This window comes from Melitaea cinxia, chromosome 16, assembly GCF_905220565.1.
Source record: "Melitaea cinxia chromosome 16, ilMelCinx1.1, whole genome shotgun sequence".
Lineage (NCBI taxonomy): Eukaryota > Metazoa > Arthropoda > Insecta > Lepidoptera > Nymphalidae > Melitaea > Melitaea cinxia.
This window is the reverse complement of record NC_059409.1, coordinates 4,740,651-4,764,307: the sequence shown is the minus strand read 5'-3', so window position 1 is coordinate 4,764,307 and position 23,657 is coordinate 4,740,651. Positions and strand designations below refer to the sequence as shown.

General features: G+C 33.0%; 1 protein-coding gene across 1 annotated transcript in view; it reads right to left on the bottom strand.

Annotated features, from left to right (window-relative positions):
• Nucleotides 1-23,270, bottom strand: part of LOC123660838 (forkhead box protein N3-like) — a 34,170-nt gene extending 10,900 nt beyond the window's left edge. The window contains exons 1-4 of the mRNA XM_045595869.1: nt 23,129-23,270; nt 13,059-13,273; nt 1,043-1,140; nt 1-65 (exon numbers count right to left, since the gene is read on the bottom strand). Coding sequence (XP_045451825.1) covers nt 1-65; nt 1,043-1,140; nt 13,059-13,273 — 378 coding nt within the window. The 5' untranslated portion in view covers nt 23,129-23,270. The remainder of the gene's footprint in view (nt 66-1,042; nt 1,141-13,058; nt 13,274-23,128) is intronic.
• Between the last annotated feature and the right edge of the window lie 387 nt (nt 23,271-23,657).

Here is a 23,657-nt window from a genome sequence, read left to right as displayed (position 1 = left end):
CTTTACAATCACTTGACTACTAATCATTTTCGTGTCTTCCATGTCGCCCTTTGTAAGATTTATACCTGAAATATAAATAATAAACTTAAGTATAAGAAGTATAAAAGTAATATTTAGTAGTCGTTGGTTATATCCAAATTTATTATTGTTTTGTACAGAATTTTTCAGATGCTTCTACTGAGGATTGGGAACAAAATAAAAGTCTCAAGTCATAGCTAATCACAAGCGAGTTAACTTTCAAAGATTATCGTAGGTGGAATCGAAAAAAGTGGTTCATCAGTTTTTCAGCAGTTCGTTTATACTATTTTGTCGTTATTTTGAAAACATGTAAAGTTATAATATTCATTTACAAGTCAGTTGATAAGTGATTTTACTATTCTACAGTAAATAAAGAAAAAATAAATAAAATTATTTACTTAAGGGTTAAGATATTTTTCTTAAGAACGCTATTCTCAAAGCTAATAAATCGATGCTATAAAACTAAATTGCCTCACAGCACTCTTTCTGCGACCTGCGCCGTTAAAGAAGTAATCGCACAAAGCCAAGCGAAATAGTTCAACTTCAAATAGCGTTCTAGAAAGATTAGTTCAGACTTTTAGAGATTAAATCTTTCATGTCTGGTATCAAATTATAAGAAATTATTTCATATGAACGTAATACAACACATGCGGTTTTAATTTTTAGTAATAAATATGCAACAAAAATACATTTAAAATGTTATGTTGGGTTGGGATAATTTAAACTCAAATAATTTAACGTAAAAGGCAAATTACGTCCAATTTAAATTATCAATGTGACATTTTTGAAGTCATAAGTTTCGTGACGTAATATATTAAATATTGAAAATTTCACATAAAATAAAGAAAAGATATGTAACGCCATATTAAAGTAAATTTCAAAAATTACTTTTCGCGTTGTTTCTTGTAACATAAATTAATTATGGATGACTCCTTTATGTCTGTCTATATGGAATTACATAAAGGTCTGAAATTAATGAAAAAAGGTAACCAACATAAGTTGTGTCGTCGGGTGTATTACATACCTCTAAGTAAATTTCTGTCTTGTAACCAACTTAAGCTCGTCAGGTCGTCGTCGTGATCGGCGGGTGGTAAGTTACCAGCATTGCCACCACATGCCACGCTGTGATAACAACGAATATTGTAAAATATCTTATCGATTTAAAAGAAGAAATCCAAATTATTCAATTAAATTCAAAATAATTTAGCGTTAAAAGGTTAGGTGCTGACTATATATGTATAGTATAATACTACGCTTATAGAAGTTAGGTTAATAACTAAGTCAAGACTAAAAATATCAAATTTTATAATATTGTTAAGGGTTTAGTAGACGATAAAAGGTATAGCTAAAAATATAAGACGCATTGTGCCTAATACTTATTCGTAACGATAAAAAAACTACGAGATAGGGGCGATAGAACAATATCAAATTATCCTACGGCAAATAAAATTTGACAAACGCAATAATTGATACACCTGAACAAACACAGTGTACCGAAATTAAATCAAACCTATTTGGAAAATCAATGTCCTATGCTCTTTACTGACTCGTTGTATCAGATATCATCAGACCTATTTTGTAACACAACGACATCTATAATGAAAATATTGTACACCTTATTTTTAATTTACGATTAAATAGTCGCAGTGCTAATAAACGCGAAACATTCTCTTTCCCTTTAGTGAAGTTAATTTACAATCAACAATTACAATGCTAATTAATTCAAAGATATTGAATTATATATTTTAAATCTATTTTTAGGATAACATTTATATTAAACACATTATTACCAATACCATTCACTAACGCTTTCATTTAAACAATAATAACATGATAGAATTCATTGGTTTTAGTTATATGAAAATTAAATATTATGTAAAGAAACGACAATAACTAGGTACTTAGTACTTTATAAGTGATTCGTGTTTAAATAATTGCGTTTGCTAGCAAACGAAAAAAAAAACCGACTTCAATTACATCGACGATATACAAATACAAAGTAAGTAGACGAAAAAAAAGTAACAAACGCACTAGTCGCCACTACGATTTTCGAAGGTTCCCCTCGATTTCTCTGGGATCCCATCATCAGATCCTGCTTTCCTTATCATGGTACCACCATTGGAATATCTCCTTTCCGTTCCTTCCGCGTTGGCGCAACGGTGCCATGGGTACCTGTTGCGCTGACGGTTGCGGGTTCGATCCCCGCACATGACAAACATTTTTATTGGCCATACAGGTGTTTGCCGTGGTCTGGGTGTTTGTGCAGTCCTTGTGGGTCTCCCCACTGTGCCTTGGAGAGCACGTTAAGCCGTCGGTCCCGGTCGTTATCATGTACACCTAATAGCGATCGTTACTCATAGTAGGGAATATATCCACCAACGCGCATTGGAGCAGCGTGGTGGATTAAGCCTTCCGAGTTCCTTCTCCTACGTGGGGAAATAGGCCTATTGTTGGATATAGTACAATAAAAACATTTGTTTATCTGTGCCCATCTACTCTAATTTATATTTTTGTATATGGTATCCATTCACTGTTCTCTTGTCCTCGATGGCGACTAAAGATGTCTATTAATTAATTGCTCTGCTGTATTTTTTACTTTTGTAAGGTCCGCGTGTACAGAATAAAGTATAGAGAAGTTAGAATATAAACGCCTATTATTAACCCAAACCCAATACCGATGCCCAGTAGTGGGATATTACAGGCTGAAGTGATATATATATATATATATATATATATATATATATATATATATATATATATATATATACTTACTATACTTAGCTGACCCCGCAAACTTTGTTTTATCATATTTCATAAAAATCAGTCCAGCCGTTTCGGAGGAGTATGTTAACTAACATTTGTAACACGAGAATTTTATATATAAGAAGATATAAGTCGGTTAATAAATAGACATTTTTAATAAAGAACAAGTGAGAAAAAGTGTTTGCAGGCAAACGAAGAAAAACCGACATTATTAAAGATTACTCCAAAATTTGTAATCAGATCTCGATGAAATTTAAAGGTGACCACATGATAAACATCGGCTTTCGATTAAATTAAAAATCATCAAAATCGGTACACCCAGTAAAAAGTTATGCGGGTTTCGAGTTTCCCTCAATTTCTCTGGGATCCCATCATCAGATCCTGGTTTCCTTATCATGGTACCAAACTAGGGATATCTCCTTTCCAACAAAAAAAGAATTATCAAAATCGGTTAATAAACTATGTGTTCAGAACTGTATATTACTATGTATTTCAAAACATTTTTTGTATTTAACCATAAATTAATCGCAAAAATGCGATTAATGTCTTTCTCATGTTAGTAAAATGCGGTGCATGTAACGCTTAATAAGTACGATAAAGAAATTCACAAGCCTTATGAATGTTCAATATTTTACTGAAATATACAATGTAATATATAAAATTCTCGTGTCGCGGAATTGAATCAATTGAACATCTATTTTTCATACCTCTAAGTTATAGGGGGGGGGGGGATAAGGGGGTTAATAACATATGTGGGGAAACAACGTTTGCGGAGTCAGCAAGTATACATATATATATAAGCCCACCCTAATATGTTTATACATTTTTTGTATGACTTTATTCTTAACACATTTCTATATTACATCTATAAAAGGGTTACAATTTTAAACAATTCACTTCAAATTAAAAATCTATTGAATTGAAGTAATTAAAAAATAAAAAGCAAAACAAATAAATATAAAAAAAAGCGCAATATGTAGATTTTTTTTTACAGATGTATGAATTTAATAAAGCCAGTAAAATTTTTGGTGATTTGGTATGTAACAAGTTTTAATGTTTATTTTTTGTAGCGAAAATAACAATAAAGCGTTATATCCTTGAAAAATCTTACATTAGAAGAGATAGTTAAATATAGAACACCTACGCAACGTAGCCGGTGAACCAGCAGTAGCTTTTATTGTGAACTAAAATTGCATGTAAGCTTCGTTTCTGCTGCAATTTGTGTGAAATTACATTTTTTAATAAATAAAAAAAACACTATCCTTGCTGAGATTAGAGCTTTATATCGTTCTAGACTTCAATTTGTTTTATTTCTATATTTAATTAAAATAGAGTTCGGTGAACAAGAAAAAAAAAACTATTAAATATTCCTCTACGTCCGACAACTAGGCATAAGCACCTTATACTAATTTTAATCATAAAATTTTAACATATAGGTCATATGAAAACTCATATTGTATAAGACGCATCAATCACATTTTTTTGTTCTATCTAGTTCCTTACCCAGTAACCTAAAATATAACAGTATTATCACGTAGCGCCAGTTCGGTCACTTGTCATTGATTGATGATAAAGTATACGAATTGTATGAGACTAGATAATAAAAAGGCTTAAAATTACTGCGTGAATACGATATGATAGGTTGGCCAATGTGATAACAATATTGATTCCTTTCTATCAAATTTCGTTATATATTTTAATAATAAACAATTAAATTAATTTATTACCATATATGTGCAAAATTTTCTTAGATTTTCCTGTGGACAAAAAGATTATGAAAGATATTTCCAGGTTATGAAATTTTTCGTTCACACGACGCCCTCAACTATGTCCGGGTAAATATAGAGGGATAGCAAGCCCTCATATTTAGTCAAGAGAATTTAACGCGTAATTTGAACATAAATTGAGACACAATACGTCGTAGGACGTTGTACTCGTAATGTCAATGTCTCATATATTGTATTTATTATTAAGTAATTTAATTACGAGAGGAAGTCATTATTATTTTTTAACCGACTTCCAAAAAAGGAGGAGGTTCTCAATTCGACTGTATTTTTTTTTTTTTTTTATGTATGTTACATCAGAACTTTTGACCGGGTAGACCGATTTCGACAAATTTTGTTTTAATCGAAAGGTGGTGTGTGCCAATTGGTCCCATTTAAATTTATTTGAGATCTAACAACTACTTTTCGAGTTATATCTAATAATGCGTTTTTACTTGACGCTTTTTTCGTCGACCTACGTTGTATTATACCGCATAACTTTCTACTGGATATACCGATTTTGAATAATTCTTTTTTTGTTGGAAAGGGGATATCCCTAGTTTGGTACCGTGATAAGGAAACCAGGATCTGATGATGGGATCCCAGAGAAATCGAGGGAAACTCTCGAAAATCCGTAATAACTTTTTTACTGGGTGTACCGATTTTGACAATTTTTAATTTAATCGAAAGCTGATGTTTATCATGTGGTCACATATAAATTTTATCGAGATCTGATAACTACTTTTTGAGTAATCTTTGATAACGCGTAGTTGCTTGACTATTTTTTCGTCGATCTACGTTGTATTTAGGGTTGCCAACTTTTTTTGACAAAAAAAAACGTATAAAATGGTTTGGATAGGAAAAAATAAAGTATTTGGAAGAAAAAAAAAGTATTTTTCAAATTTTATGTTTTTATTGCTTTAAAAACGTATTTTTGTGTGCCTTTAGCACATGCTAACAATTTTTTGTTATATTTAAATGTTTCAAACTTGTTTAAAAATCATTATTTAAATTTATATAAATAAAAATTCGTTTCTAATTAAATTTATTGACGCTATATTTCTCTCTTCTCGCTACTTTAGATTCATTACTAAAAAAACCCTTTCAGTAAAAGCTTAAGTAGTGGGAACAGAAAGTAAGTAAGAATTTTTTTTTATATTTGGTAAGCTATCAGGTGCATTTTTAAGTATATATTGCCATTTTTCAACTGTACTTTTCACTGAAATTTTTTTATCATCATTAGTGATTTTTTTTGTCTTATACATTCGGAATATATATCCTGCATCTTAACATTTAATCCGTCTTGTAATTTAGTTTTTATAATTATCATTTCAAAATTTTCAAATTTAACCGCATTTTTTAAGGACACGTTAGGGAGTATTGAAAGCCAGTTATCTTCGCTAAGGTCAAACAATTTTTCCAACCATTGATTCCTTAACTGCATATAAACAAAGCCAACGGTCAATTTTTCTACAATATCGTTGATAGTGAGTAGTGACATCTGTGACAAATGTCAGATTGTCACCTGTCCTGTCACATTCAAAACACCACATCTGTCATCTAACATTTCGTTCAGTAATTTTAAATCCTTTCCATCATCCGTTTTACCTTATGTGTACCGTTAAATAGTTAAGTACCCATAATGAGTATCTTGTTTCACGCATCACAGTAAAGATTGAAAATAAAGTATTTTCATATACTTTATTTGTATGCAAAAGTATAAAGTATATTTACCAAAAATAAAGTAAAATACTTTATTATAAAGTATGGTTGGCAACCCTAGTTGTATTACTTGTCGATGTAATTGAAGTCGGTTTTTTTTTTCGTTTGCGTGCAAACAAAATTATTTTTATACTAATTAAAAGGTTTTTAATGCTAAATAAGTTCTTATTTACAAAACTTGTATACGTAATGATATTTATAAAATTATAAAAAGAAATCTTACTGTGTTTTTCTTCGATTTTAAAATGAATAATGTTTTTAATATTATTTTAAAATGTTGTCCATGTCAACTAAATATTAAAAAAATTGTTTTTGTATGTTTGCCTCGAATCCTAGATAATAACTATCGTTAGCAGAAAATAAATCATATTACAAATGCAAATATACTAGTAGCAATTACAATTTTTAGGTTTTAAATATTATTATTTTCTTATTTATGATTACTTATAGGAATGGTGAAAATAATTTTAGCTAACATTCAAAATTACGAAGTTAAGAGGAAGTAAGAAGCCTTTGGAATGCTTGAGCCGGTTAACGATTTGAAAGTAAAATGTACTTATTTTGCTGATTAATTCTTAGAAATTTGTAGCAATAAAGAAAATGTATACCGAGGCAATGCAAGCCAGAGCGACATAATTACAAAATCAATGGACTGAGTATTAAATGGAAATCTGGTCAAGGGTTAGCACACAAACAATTCTGTACTAGTGTACAAATATTTAAATTACGCATTATTTTAAATAAATCTCAGTCCACTTCTTGTTTTTTTATTTTACTATTATCATATAAAGCGGCCGTTGTTGTATATTTCCGTTAGTATTTCAAATGTCACTTTCTACGATTCTGAATCTTAGTGACTTAAAGTTAGTTTCGTATTCGTACTTTCGTAGTAACGTACTGTTCTGACACTGTTAGAGATTGCATAAAACTAAGGTCATTTCTAGGATTTAAAAGATAATAATATACCTACGATTTTATTTTTGTGTTACCCCCACATTAGGAATTCTAAACATTTTTGAATATCATATCAAAAATTGACCGCTCCAGCGGGATTCGAACCCGCGTCTCCGGCTGACCGTGTCGGCGCTCTAGCCAATTAAGCTATGGAACGATGTACCCGCTAGAGCGAAATTTTTGATATGATGATTTTTATTTTCGGTTTAAGCGAACCGTGGCGCCGTCTATAGTGAGTTCTTTACAGAGACCCGTAACTATTCAAAGTTTCATATTACAATGAAAATCTTTGACAGGAGACGACACCATGCTATTATTAATACCTACGATTTTATTTTTGTGTTACCCCCACATTAGGAATTCTAAACATTTTTGAATATCATATCAAAAATTGACCGCTCCAGCGGGATTCGAACCCTCGTCTCCGACTGACCGTGTCGGCGCTCTAGCCAATTAAGAGGAAAGGGTACCGGGTCTTTCTCCATACAAACGTAGTCGACTGTTTTCTCCCTGGATAATGACACTAGATCAAATATTTTTGTGACATAGAACTCTTTGCTGCCATGACCATGCCCCTATGTTTTGATTTTTTTCATATTCTTATTATCATAGGAATTAGGAGACTTCAAAAACTCGAAATATTGCATAATTTTTTGTACATTTTCAGACACTCATTAAAAAAAATATATGCATATTTTCAAAAAAATGAAAACATAAGGGCATAGCCGAAGTCTTCTTTTATTTTCTAAAAAAAATTTTTTTAAAAAATTGCCATGTTTTGAGGAGAAAACAGTCGACTACGAAACACTGTTTTGGTCAAAAATTATATACCTAAAACGGTCTGAGCTGCAGTTGTCCCTTTCTTGCTTTTTGGGGGATAGGTCTGGGGGAGGGAAGGGTCAAAGCAATACGTATATACGCCAGCGAAGTGATGCCTCATAGTCGACAATTATATCGATACACTAGTGATGTTATTTTTAGTCGATATTTTCTAAAATTCGTATTAACAAAATTAAATAATTTCTCTTTTCATAACTACAATAAAACCGTATTTGTATATGCGGTTTTTATTGTAACACTGTGCAAACCTGGGCTAACGAAGGGTTTCGCTAACAAATAACAATGATAATTATGGTAAATAACTGTGTTGTTTGTTTTTGGTATCACAAGGGCTCAATACAAGGATTTCAAAATAGTATATTATGATTATTATTACCGTAATACTAATAAAAAATACAATAAGAAAGTTTAAAAAATTAGGACTGCTCTTTCCCATGCCTATGCCAAGCAAGCTGCGAGCCGCGCTTCTTCCTCGCCTCCTAGGCGAAAAACAACTTCGGGGTTTACTCTTTCCAATATATTTTTTTATCAATTTCGGAATACTTTGTAAAAAGCTATGCATGGTCAAACATAAATAAATATAGGTACGTAGCGACTTTAGAACCTCCTCTGTTTTTTTTTTCATCGGTAAAAAATTGCTTAGTTGTTTTCTTGACATTACTGAGGAGCAGATTATTAAATTTGGTCGAATCTATGTACCTATGCGATTCGTATTTGGACTTCGCAAATAGAATCATATTTCTGAATTGCGTAAAAAACTCAAGTGGCCCCACTAGCGTAGCATTCCTTGGAACCCCGGGAACCTTGGTACCCTGTATCAAAATTAGTGGGGGGGCAGGCAAATGATGGGTAAAGATTTCTCACAAAAAAATGCTTGCATTGAATTAAAATAAATATTTATTGATTATAAGTTATAACTTCCTCCTAGAATAGACAATAGTGAGTGTAGTCTGCTGTAGCTGTTCCTGTTCCATCGAAATCCTTAGGTAATTTTTTATCAGTTTTAGTTTTGAAAAATATCAAGTTAATACCTCCGGAAAATTGGATGCAAGGCTATTGAATTTTATCAGTAATAATTTCATGAGTTCTTTAATGGAATGAATGTTTTGAATTTCGGATTTTAAGCTAATTTAAAGAGCTTGTAGTTCCAAGCTGGAGAGTTATTAGCCTTGACCTGCAGCAATAGATGCGGGGGATCGTTCGCTTCAGCCTGTGAGGCCAATACTATTAGTGAATTCCTATGAATCTTCCGCATCTATATGGGGGATTCACAGGCGCATAACCTGAAGAAGAGATTCAACGCTGCCTCCAGGTCTTACAGGTAGTAAATCGCTAGGGCAAAGTTCAAACACAGCAGAATTGGCGAGAGACTATTGGGCTTTCCAAATGGAACCCATGCCTTTTGTTTCTTACAAAAGCTGTCGAAGGTAACTTTTTTAGTCTATACTTCCATCATTGCGCGAACCTGAAGGCTCTCTGGCATATTATGCGAAAAAGTAAGCGAAATTCTTTGCACTCTTTTTGCGTCGAATTCAACTCTTGACGATGAGGGAAAAGCACCACCGAGCATTCCACGGTGCGAACACGCGATGCGTAATGTGCACTATGAGCAGTGTCGTTTGTCGTGTTCTGCATTATTTCGATGTCAAGAAGTCTAGTGGTGCTAATTGTATCCACCAGTGGTTTGCAACCAATGTGCGAGCTTCGTGCGCAATGTTTCCGCGTACATTCAAAGTGTGGAATGACCTTGCTAAAGTTTGGGGGTTTTAAAGCGTCTAGTGTCTACATCTTTTCTCTAAAGGCCATGGGTGACGGTAGCCGTTATAAATCAGATGGCTTCGTCTGCTTGTGTGCCCCATTCTTATATAAAAAAGATTAATTCATTGTTCATAATGATTAACTAAATCTCGAAATAAACGATACAGAATGTTATCAATAATTGGGCGCACGCTTGACTCGGATAAAAGGGGACTGCTTTTCAGACTTCAGTCATTTCTGAAGTTAAAACTCTATAGGTATGTATGACAGTTTTTTTATTCTTTTTTCCAGGAAGCACAAGATTAAGTGACATTGTGGATAACATTTTACTAATTTTTGCTTACACACCTTAGGGGCCCTGTAAATAGGGGGCCCCGTATCATTGATACGGCTGATACGGCAGTAGTTACGCCCTGAGTGGCACCCAATTCCTTACTTCGGGAATACGTATATTCTCAACTTACTTTACTCTATTCTTTTTAATCCTGTTGTACCTGCTTATCTAAAACGACGATTAAAGTTTCTTAGTGATTCCAATTAACGCAGTTTTCGTTCTGAGGAAAGCTTACTTCTTGAATTTCCCTCTCACTCCTCTTTCGTTTATACTAAATCTTTCACTGTTCAAGCTTGTTGACTTAGGAATTCTATAGACGTGTAAAATCGGTTTCTATTTTTAACCCACTTCCAAAAAAGGAGGAAGCTCTCAATTTAACTGTATTTTTTATGTATGTTACTTCAGAACTTTTGACTGAGTGGACCGATTTCTACAAATTTTTTTTTAATCGAAAGGTGGTGTGTGTCATTTGGTCTCACTTGAGTTTATTTGAGATCTAACAACAACTTTTCGAGTAATATAAATAATACGTTTTTACTTGACTATTTTCGTCGACCTACGTTGTATTATGCCGCATAACATTTTACTAGGTGTACCGATTTTGATGATTTTTAATTTAATCGAAAGCTGATATTTATCGTGTAGTCATATTTAAATTTCATCGAGATCTGATAACAAATTTTTGAGTAATCTTTAATAACGCGTATTTACTTGACTATATTTTCGTCTACCTTTGTTGTATTACATGTCGATGTAATTGAAGTCGGCTTTTTTTCCTTTGCGTACAAGTCGAACTCGGTCCACCCAGTCAAGAGTTCTGAAGTAACATATATACAAAAAAAAAAGAAAAATACAGTCGAATTAAGAACCTCCTCCTTTTTTGGAAGTCGGTTAAAAATCAATCTGATACGTATTATTATTTTCTGTTGGTGTTCAATAAAGTGTATTATTATGTTGTCATGTTAATCAACCACTCTTTAAAAAAATTCAATCGATTACGTAATTTGCCTAACTAAAAAAACATAAATAAAATAATAATTGAAAAAGTCGCCTTCATGATTTTTGTAAGTGTACAGTACATAATGTTTGAAATTGGTGTGATTGAAATGAATGAAGTGATGTGAATTTTTATCTTGTTCCAGCTTTTTCAATTGACTTTCTAATAGTTGTTCTTCACGCAGGCGGCTTTTCTTGTTTTTTTTTTTATTTATAATATTATTTTTAACCATTGTTATATCGCCGCAATTATATGTTAATTAATATATATAACCTATACCCATGTATTAATAACTACGACAAACATGAGACATTACAAATTATATAGGTACTACGGCAAACATTTTTATACTGTGTATGTACTACATTACATATATATACTATACTTACACTTATACTATGTACTACATGTATACACTATAATTATGTATGTATTTCATTACCCATTCTTACACACACCTCAACCATGTAATTACATACCTAATTCATAAATAAAGTACCTAAGTATTTCGATAATTACCCACAAAAATATAGTAATGTATCAAGTCACAAAGAGTATCAAATTCAAAATAATAAAACATAAATAATAAGTAGTTTACGAAATTCAATAATAGTAAGCCGAGTCACAGCAATACGATGCAGAACAAATTCAATAAAACAAGCCAAATTCAGAAAAATAGCACTATGCGCTATATGTACTCGTAGTCAATCACAAACGAAAGATGCGAATACTAAAATATCGTCAACAATTAATAGCTGAATAGCCGGCGCACGCACACTAACAACACGACAGTCACACATAGAAAAAACGGGGCGGAGATGGCGCGGGGCGCGGTAGCGGCATGCAGCGCGACAGAAACATTTTATTCAAATACCTATTTTTGAAAAGTCTCTTCGGTACCCTTTCCTCTTAAGCTATGGAACGATGTACCCGCTAGAGCGAAATTTTTGATATGATGATTTTTATTTTCGGTTTAAGCGAACCGTGGCGCCGTCTATAGTGAGTTCTTTACAGAGACCCGTAACTATTCAAAGTTTCATATTACAATGAAAATCTTTGACAGGAGACGACACCATGCTATTATTAATACCTACGATTTTATTTTTGTTTCCACATTAGGAATTCTAAACATTTTTTTAATTGGCTAGAGCGCCGACACGGTCAGTCGGAGACGCGGGTTCGAATCCCGCTGGAGCGGTCTGTAAAGAACTCACTATAGACGGCGCCACGGTTCGCTTAAACCGAAAATAAAAATCATCATATCAAAAATTTCGCTCTAGCGGGTACATCGTTCCATAGCTTAATTGGCTAGAGCGCCGACACGGTCAGTCGGAGACGAGGGTTCGAATCCCGCTGGAGCGGTCAATTTTTGATATGATATTCAAAAATGTTTAGAATTCCTAATGTGGGGGTAACACAAAAATAAAATCGTAGGTATTAATAATAGCATGGTGTCGTCTCCTGTCAAAGATTTTCATTGTAATATGAAACTTTGAATAGTTACGGGTCTCTGTAAAGAACTCACTATAGACGGCGCCACGGTTCGCTTAAACCGAAAATAAAAATCATCATATCAAAAATTTCGCTCTAGCGGGTACATCGTTCCATAGCTTAATTGGCTAGAGCGCCGACACGGTCAGTCGGAGACGCGGGTTCGAATCCCGCTGGAGCGGTCAATTTTTGATATGATATTCAAAAATGTTTAGATAATAATATATCTAAAACAAGTTAGATTGGTTGTCAAGGGCTCATAAAATGGGATAGCGTAAAATTAAGTACACGTCTTTGCTAGAGAAATACGAAACTAAACTTTATTCTAGTAGCAACTAGATCCAAATTTAAACACACTTAATCTGTAGGTATACCTACACGTATCTCTGCAGTACCCCTAACAAGTAATGTAACTTACGCAGGCTGAGAGGTGTCCATATCAGACTCGTCGGAACCATCGTCAATGTCGTCGAAGTTGTCTATGACGCGTCCGGAGACCTCAAGGCGTCGAAGAGAGCGGCCGCTTGAGGCCACGTGACGCGCTATCTGACGGATGAGCCGGCGCGGGAGCGGTAGTGACGCGCGGGCCGCTCTGGCCGGTGAGCCTCCACGTTCACCGCGCATCGGCGCCATCTAGTGACAATTGTCATAATTTAAAACATCTAGTTATATGCTACCAAAGAGGATCTGTCCGGATGATAGGCAGGCGTAAGCTTGGAAGCGCGTAACCAGGCATGTCAGGACGAGCCCCACACATAATTATTGTATTAAACAACAACTATCGGTCAGATACATTGCTAAGATTTGATAATTAAATTGATGTCGTTGAGCAGTAGAAACCTAATTTACTGGTATGATGATCCCTGGTTCACCAAGAAAAATACAATTGATTTGTATCCGACAACCCGCAGTAGAGCAGTGTGGCAGATTAAGCTAGCTCCAATCGTTCTCCTACATTGAGAAAGAGGCCTATGCCCAGCAGGGGACGTTACAGACTGAATCATTGTATAGGGATTACCAATTTCGCATAGGGCTTATTAAGTCATTACTTAATAATGTTCAAAACATTTTTCTATTGGCGATTTGACTATGAACTTCAGTAAAATACGCATGAATTTATGTTTAAACGTTATAAAAATTGTTGTTAGAAATAAATAAAATGAAACTGGAACACAAAATTCTTGCAAAACCTTTTTGGGACTCAAAATCAAACCTACCAGTACTTTTCAAATATACAAAAGATATATAATTATTATTTGTATAATATGTTTTCACTAATTAAATCTTAAAACGTCCCCTTCAAAATAATATTGTTAGCGGATGTTAAATTTTTTCATTTAATAAAATAATTTTAATTACAAGTGGCCAACAAAGCGTGAAATACCTAATTTACAATTTCCAGCAAACTAGTTGTTGCATCACTGAGTATTGATTTAGGTACTTATTAACATACTATTAGTATAAGAGCAATTTGAAATAATTTTAAAATATTCAAGTTTTTGGTAAATGAAAAAAAAAAACGAAACTCCGAACGGTAAAGCAAAAATTTTGTTGTAATTGTTATTTTTGGAACTTGAATCTCCATTTACAAATAACATTAACAGTTTCCAAAATTAATATAAAAATTTACTGAATCATATATTTTTAACAAAAAACTTTTTTTCTAGCACAAAATATAATTACTTTTTAAAAATAAATGTCGTACGATCTCTATAAATAGAGCCGTAACAAGCTAAAGATTAACTTTGTTGGTAACAAAGTTAATCTTTAGCTAGTTAGTATACTTTTTTTTGGTATTGCAGGAGAACCCATTTACGGGTGATATCTAGGACGCCCGGGTAAACATTCCTAGACCGTATGTCGGTACACTTGGGGATGCAATTCGACCAAATCCCTGCGGGAGCCTTCAGTCGCTTTAATTGGAGGGTGCCGGATCTGCAGGCAACAGGAGCCCTCTAGCGACAGGCTGGCCTCGGCGAAAAGGCCAGACTTCTCCATGGAGACTGTCCGGCTCACCTCTGAACAATCCCGACGACGCCATGTCTAGCAGGACCGGGTTCCCATCCTGGCCCGATAGGAGCACAGGGGCGTTACTGGAGGCGTATTAAGTAGCGCCTCCTACGCACCCCCGTTCGTCGCCTGCGGACGGAGGCCTCGTCGGCGGCCTTCTCTCTCACCCGCTCGTCATTTTCCTTCTGGGACATTACTGTCTCGCAGAAGGAGACCGTCGCCTTCCAGGACTCGTCGTCGCCGAGCATCGCGGTAGCTAACTAACATACTTAATCGATATTCAATAGCAAACAGTTTTTTTAAAACAGATTACCTATTGTTATTTATTTTATTGCGACTACATATTTGTAGAATTTTGCTACTTATAGGCTATATATATATAGCAAGTATATACTATATACACTTGCTAATTATATAATTACGTATAAAGAAATTTATACAAGAATATAAATAGGATTTCAATTATAAGATAACGTTGAAAAGTAAAACAGTACAAATTGCGTATAAAAAAGCACAATAAATATTTTTTTTTACGCGACCTTGCTTCGCTAGGATTAATATGAATCGATGCAATCCGAAATATAGCACCGGCTCAATATACAATTTCGAATTAATATTTATACTCTAACATGTCTATATTTACGGCACACTGACCGACTAACTGACATTCCTAGTCGTTGGCACAAAACGTAACAACGTTTTGATATAACAAATTTTTACGGATGCCGAGATCTTGTAGATATTTTTCGACTTTACGTAATACATCGATACTATAAACGCTGAAATGTTATCTTACGGTTAGAAAAATGATTACACGTTATCTATCGTGTACAACGGAGAAATATTTGTTAGCGTAATAAATATATAGATATACAATATAAAGTAGCCGTAGTGTCGCAATGTAATTGAACGGTTGCAGACATCCTTTTATAATAAATAGTTCATGCGACTGAGCATAGGTGGATCTCTTTGCTCCCTCTTGTAAATAAAACGTAATGAACAGACTTATATTATAGGCATTCGATGAGAAAATAAATTAGCACGGATTATTTAAGCATCATATTTTTCCTTTAATCGATTGTTTTACAATTTAAAAAAACTATTTTTATAAAATTATATTAACAAATATTTTGTAGGAAGGTCTACTAGGGTACTTTCGGTAGTGAAAAATAAATTATAAAATTTGATAAAAATTAAAATTTATGTCGAAATACACTTAAATATTCTGATTTGGAATCATAAAAGCACATTATTGTTTTATTATATTGAAGTTAAAAGTCGTATATTTTAATCTGTATATCACGTGACTTAAAACACGACCCGCCATGGTGTGACGTCATAAGTGCAAAAGCAAAGTTCTGTCAGTACTGTAAACAGCTAAAATAGGTACACATCTATCAACTTTAACTTCAAGGAGTAATAGTTGTGCTCTTTCGTTAGTTAGCATATCATTTGTACCTATCTATTTATTAAAATGCAAACCGGTTTTGTAAAAGCAGATAGTACGAATCTGCCAAAAATTGTTTCAATGATAGTTGCAAAGTTTTTTGCATGTAACCTAAACTTTTGTTCTGTCGAATTTCGGAATGTTAAAACATCTTTGTATAAGTATTACTTGTTATATTATTATAAGTACTGTTTTTTTATGTAAGAGCCAGGTATACCTAATTTGAAAAATAATGTTAGAAAGTGTTAGGTTATGTTTTATTTCTTTTGTTACTGCCAAATTAAGACTTAATAATTTTTTTTTAATGCTAGTATTTGTACAGCTAGACACTACACACTAACGATCGTTGCTATAGTACAACTATCGTAATTCATTATTGCCAACTATCGTAATTCATTATTTTATACAAAAACACCAAATATTTGTAGCTGTTAACGTTGAACGATAAAGAGTATATTATGTATAAGGTATTGAACTTTTGACGTATTGAACGAGTTCGGTCTTACATACGTCATACACGACTTTTGTTATAAACCATATTACGTCACCAAAATGGCTGATAGCGTTTTCGCGGAAATAAGAAAGGTTTAAAATTTAATTTAATTTTATGGCATGAAAGCCCGCTATTTTAAGCTATTTTGCCGTAATACATTTTTTTTGTGGCTTTTTATTGGAAAATCATCATTTTGAAGTACCAACTTTTTCAAACAGTGGAATCAATACCCTATTACATTTTTAGCGAATACACACATTTGTTTATAAGGTTAGTCGCAACAACAAATTGAACTAAATTACTTATGATATTGAAGACATACCCCCGTATACTAGCAATAAGGAAGATTGTTTTATTCTAATCATGAGCTATATCATTGAATGTTCTATTTCTCTGTTGGGGAAGTAAATAATATAACGTATAAGTTATCTGGTAATGAATTATTGATACGGTTTATAACAAGTTGTTTTGTTTTGGTAATATACTTAATGAATAAAAATATGACCAAATATTTACAGGAAAACTTTAAATTATAAATGACAGTTTTCAATACAATTTACTATATTGTAGATATAGTATCTGGCTTTGAAAAATAAAAATTGTTGGAAAACATAAGACTCCGAAAATAGTATCTTAATAGTTGACGATATTTTTTTTATCAATGTAGTAAATAGGTTAGGCAGACCGAATTGATCATAAACTAATAAACAGCATTTGAAGTGATTAATATAACGTGTTCTATCTGTACTATGTTAATCTATTGAAGTTAGTTGTTACCGTTTTACTGCCTATTCGTACACATTCATCATTAATTAAGATTTACATCACACACAATACAGATAAAAAATTATAAACTTGGTAAGGAATTGGTAAACGGGGTTTATTCAATGATTATTTTATTAATTATCAAATACTATATATCATATTATCACGATTTCAAGACGTGAATGATTACAACAGTAGCAATTACAAGCGTCTAAAAGTATAGTGTCTTATTTAATAGGTGATAAGTCAATTTTGAATAATTCTTACTCTTACTCAGTAGTTACAAAACATCATAAAAATTAAGTTATATGGAAATTTTAATAGCACTAAATTCCTTTACGGTCAGATTACAATAATATATAATCTCCGAGTGATTACTAGATAGGATTTTGACACAGTGGTGTCAGAATTCAAGCAAGCAAAATCAGAGATTAAACTGGTATTTATAGGTTAACATTGTGTTCTATACGTATGTCGTATTTTTATTATGTAGGCGTAATACGTTAGGACAATGTGTCAGTAGTTGAGTACCTACAGAACTTTAATCATAAATGTTTACGTCATTTATCTTACGGATCTTGTGTATTAATGACGAGACAAATATTACGTCAACTCAATGTGAAACAGTAAATGTTACAATCCGAGTAAACGATACTTGTGTTTGCTTGCAAACAAAAAAAAACCGACTTCAATTATATCGACAGGTAATATATACAACGTGGGTAGACGAAAAAAAAAGTCAAGTAAATACGCGTTAACAAAGATTATTGAAAAGTAATCATCAGACTTCAATGAAATTTAAAGGCGGCATGAACCAGCTATCGATAAAAAAAGAACCATTCGAAATCAGCTCACACAATAAAAAGTTATGAGGTGTAATACAACGACGGTCGACGAAAAATTGTCAACATTATTGGAGATTATTCAAAAAGTACTTGTCAGATCTTGATTAAATTTAAATGACACGCATTAACTTTTGATTATTTTTTTTATCGAAATCGGTCCACCTAATCAAAAGTACTATACATTAAAAAAACAGTCGAATTGAGCACCTCCTCTTTTTTTCGAAGTCGGTTAAAAACGAACTTCCTTTTTGTTGATCACTTGACACGTAAAAAAAACTTGACATTTTCTTTTTTTTAATTTGGTTTGTTTGTTAATTTGATTCAAATGGTAGACGAAAATGCAATTTCGCACATAAAATATTAGATAATGTTAATTTTCACATTTTAATTTATTACAATGCTTATTTATTCTTGTCGCTAATCAACTAACGGGCGACGAAACGTATTTTTAACTTACGACGTATTTTATTATTATTTATTAATGAATATAGGTACCTAAGAAGTCATGATATGTGGTTGTATTTCTGTTCCCCTGGTAGTCAGTAGATATTGACAGTAATATTGAGATCAGATGCGATTCTATTAAACGAGCTCAACTTACACCTTTCTATTTTAATGAGGTAACTGAGAAGTGTCTTGGAACGAGATTTGTTAGTTGCAACCTTCATTTTATTTAAAATATTTTTTACAATTTTATTCCACAGCTCTATTTACAAGCCAAATATAACTTTTATGAATAAAACGACATATGAAAGAGTTCACGTCTACGACAGTGTTTCAAAAAGGGAGTATGTTCAATACTGACTACTTAAAAATATACAGCTTTATTTACTCATATTATTTTGTACATTTAAATGAAAATTTCGGTTTCTGTCTGTTTGTAGTACGTACACACAAACATACATACATTACAGTTTAGCCCCTTTTTTACTTCTGAGTAACGAAACCCCTAAACCTACAAATCATCATTAATAACATAGCCTTTTTTATATAGAAAAGCGTGCAAACGGACAGTTGGCTCACCTGGTGGTAAGTGAAAACAACATCCATAGACACCCGCTACATCGGAGGAATAGCAGGCGCGTTGCCGGCTTTTCAAATAGGAATATGCTCTTCTTTTGAAGGTCCCTAAGTCGTATCGGTTCGGAAATACCGTAGGTGGCAGCTGGTTTCATAGAGTGGTCGTGCGTGGCAGGAAATGATAATACCTTTGCTATTTTTAATATTAACTTTTAAGCAAAACTGTTTATGTATCTATCGTTCTCTCGAGCAGCAGAGGTCTATGTACTGCAGTATTAACAAGGAGTAGCAAGCGTGTAGTAAATTAAAACGTTCCAAACGTGATGGAAGCGAATATACGAAAGTGACATGGCACCTGTCCAATTGGTATACGAAGCTGCGCTGTACCAACTACTATGAGTGCAAGTAATATTATATAAAATCAATACTTCCGTCCGTGTAAAAAACATTGAGACTGCATTAGCGAAAGTTTTGAGGTGCCATATCTTTAAAAAAATTCGCCACCACATCTATTAATTGACATAAATGTCCGCAATTACACATAAGTATGTATAATTTTTTTTATTTAATGTCAACCTTCCTGCGTGTATTCTCGGTCCTACGTGACATTTGCGAAATCATCTTTACTATTCTCATACTATTAAAAAAACACTAAAACCGAATAAACATGAATAAATTTACGCAGGATATTATAATTAGATACGCGTTAAATGTATTTACATATATTGTTGCATAATTATATTATTATATCGATCTGTTTTGTCGTATGAACGAAGTCAATAGACATTGTTGGTACAAAATACCTACGAATCAAAAGTACGACAAACGACTTGGATGACGGTGTAGTTTCCGTCAACATTCTGTTTTACACACCATACGTGTCTCACACGGACATAGACAATGAGTCACGTGGATATTATCCTTTTTTGCGCCTTTGTATTATTTCTGTTTCTTGAAGGTAATAAAATGTCGGTCTCGAGAAAACTTGTGCAATCATGGTATGAAAAAATAATCTTTATTAAATGTAAAAAAAGTTTATTTATCAAGGATTTTTGACGCGCAAATAACAAATTATAAATTTCCTATGAGAAAGTCTGTTTATTGAAATGAGTCTAGGGTCGTAAGCTATAAAACATTTTTGTCAGCTCATTATCATAGAACAAGAGCAGAAATCACTAATACAGATGAAACTGCAAGAAATGTCTAGTATGTAAATAAAAGTAGCAGGTGCAAATTTTCATATAAAAAAAACAAGCCGGCAATTGCATTCAGTCTGTATCATGCCATAGCTGTGCATAGGTCTCTTTCTTTACGTAGGAGAAGGATGTTAGCTTAATCGACCACGCTGCTCCACTGCGGGTTGGAGGATATGTTCCCTACTCTATGAGTAATGATTGCTATCAGGTATTTATAACAACTGGAATCGACAACTTAACATGCTCTCCGAGGAACGGTCTGCAATTACTATGTAAATTTAATAGAAACATTGTTACACCTGTTTCACTAAAATAAAAAATTACAATTGAAACATTTTCAACACCATTTAAAAGACCTCAACATTCCAGTATTTAAAAAACAATAATACAAAAATGAGTAAAACAGCCAATTAATATTGCTTGTTATTATCCTTGTAATGAATATTGGACTATGGTAACAAAATTATGGATGTTTTAAAAGGCGTAAATGTACCATAATATTGCAACATTCAAAATGCCACTTTTGCAGTTCTGCTGATTACAACAGACTAACAAAAAGGCTTAAAACGAATTTAATACAGTAATTTGTTTAAATAATCACTAAAGAATCAACAACCAAAAATTGTTTTAAGCTAAGCTGAAAATATGACTGATGAACTGAAGTAAGGCACAGCAGAAATTTCCTGTTCAAAATATGGAGCAGCCCGACTGGGGTAGTACCTCGACCTTACAGAAGATCACAGCAACTGAGGTGTAGGGCACAGCAGGAATTTCCTGCTCAAAATATGGAGCATGCGACTGGGGTAGTACTTCGACCTTACAGAAGATCACAGCAAAATAATACTGTTTTCAAGCAGTATTGTGTTCCTGTTGGTGAGTAAAGTGACCAGAGCTCCTGGGGGATTGGGGGATTGGGTCGGTAACGCGCTTGCGATGCTTCTGGTGTTGCAGGCGTCTATAAGCTACGGTAATCGCTTACCATCAGGTGAGCCGTACGCTTGTTTGCCGATCTGGTGACATAAAAAAAAATATCGAAATAAAATTATAAACATTAAACATGTGAAGAATTCAAATAAAATTGGAATTGTAATAAAATTGCTTCATTGATACAGCAAAATTTCTTATGCGAAGATGGTAGATAAGCAATAATTGTGATGTATTAATATTAAGGTACAGTACAAAATATTTACTTTTTCCCTAAAAACTTCAATTAGTATAACTTTTTCTTCATATTATGCGCGAATAAAAATCACATTTAAGTAACAATAACAAATATTAAAAAGAAACATGTTTAATTAAGGAGAGGTCTAAAAATAAAATATTGTCTGTGATATATAATTTGCAAGTTTGATAACATTTTTTTATTTTTATTTTATATGTACAAATTTTTATTAACTACCAAATAAAATAAAAATATAGATTACCATTTTATATAACTTTTACTACATTATATGTGATGGCAATATCCTAAATTTATCTAGACCTAGTTATCACAAAGAAAGATTATGTGGCCTTGGTATCACTGATACTGAAATAACATAATATAGTGAGTTTATGTCAAATACACAGAATGATAAATTTAATATAAATCTTAATATATATAAATCTCGTGTCACAATGTTTGTCCTCAATGGACTCCTAAACTACTTAACCGATTTTAGTCAAATTTGCACACCGTGTGCAGTTTGATCCAACTTAAAAGATAGGCTATATTTTATTTTGATATATTATGTTATTATTATATTTCAGAAAAAAATAAGGTGATACGAAGTTCGCCAGGACAGCTAGTATTTTTTTAAATTTAACATACTGTTATTTGATAGTGGAGCTTTGTTTTCTAGGTGACAATTATTTTTAGAATTCCTTCAGGAAGTAAAAAGTTACAAGAAAAGAAAAACTAGGTCACACAAAGGTCTGGGTATTATAAATAGATTTTTTTGAGCAAATTTTTAAATAAAAGGCCACAAATTTATCTTAAAAAATAATGGCCTAAATAAGAAGATCATGGTTCAATAAAAAAAAATTACTTACCACTATATGCCAATGGGGGACAAGCACAAAGATCACGCACAGAACATTCGAAAACAAACCTAGTTAGATTCTTATTGAATTGTTATTTTATCTTTAATTATACCTAATTTCGTAGTAGTACGTAATACGCAAAAATACTGACGCGTGGTAGGTGTGATGTAACAATGACTACCATGTGTTTTTGTATTCATTGGGTCAGCAGTGGCGTCAACAGCGTGTTGCTAGGAAACTGGATTTCGGAGTGCGACCGCGTGCGCGATAAACCTTCTACGTGGAGCGCAGCGTGCAACGCCGTATGCACGTGCTGACGCGCAATACGAAGGGCCATTACATAACTGGAGGGCTTATGAATTTCCACTACACCTCAGAGGATATTGCAAATACGAGTCGCATGACACCAGTTCCATATTTAGATGGAGCGCCAGCTCTACTGCCTCTCTACATTCCTTAAGCGTCTCGACACATTTTTAGAACCACATGTAAACGACACCAAGCGTTTCATGTTTTGTTAACAGACGCAACACGATCTCAATTATTTCCTATAGGAAGAACAAAATCCAAAATGCGCAAATAGATATGAATGCGTCGTCTTTTTATTAATGAACCAAATTTCAAATATCTCAAAATTCGTTCGATATTCGTCTAATCATTAAAAAAGGAATGGTAAATTTAATAACTCACCTTGTTGATGAGTTGTTTGTTGTATGCACAAATTATAAATTACTAATAAACAGCATTCCGCGGCCTCCGTACTTGAAATCAACACTCAACAAACACTTAACACCCAATCTATCTAACCATAAACTAAAGAACAACCTACATAAATAAACATATGATCTATACTTGTCTTTACTATGATTATTGACAGCTCAATATTTTTCTTATGCTATAGGTAGGTACCTGTGTGATTATCATATGTGATAAAAGTCAACTTAAAGCTCGACGTTGTCTCATATGAATACTTATAAATTTCTTACTTATTCAAATATTTAAGCTCTGCTATGTAGTATTGTTAACTTCAGTTACCATTGTTTATGGAATAAAAACAGACAACCTTCGAAAGGGTTAAAGGAACAATAGGGTCAGATTCGTTCGAACATTATTATTATTAATATTACTTTATTTTTATTACGCAACTTTATAAATTGTTGTAAACATTATATTATAATAGTAACGAGCGTTTTAAATTTGATATATTGAACTAGGGTTT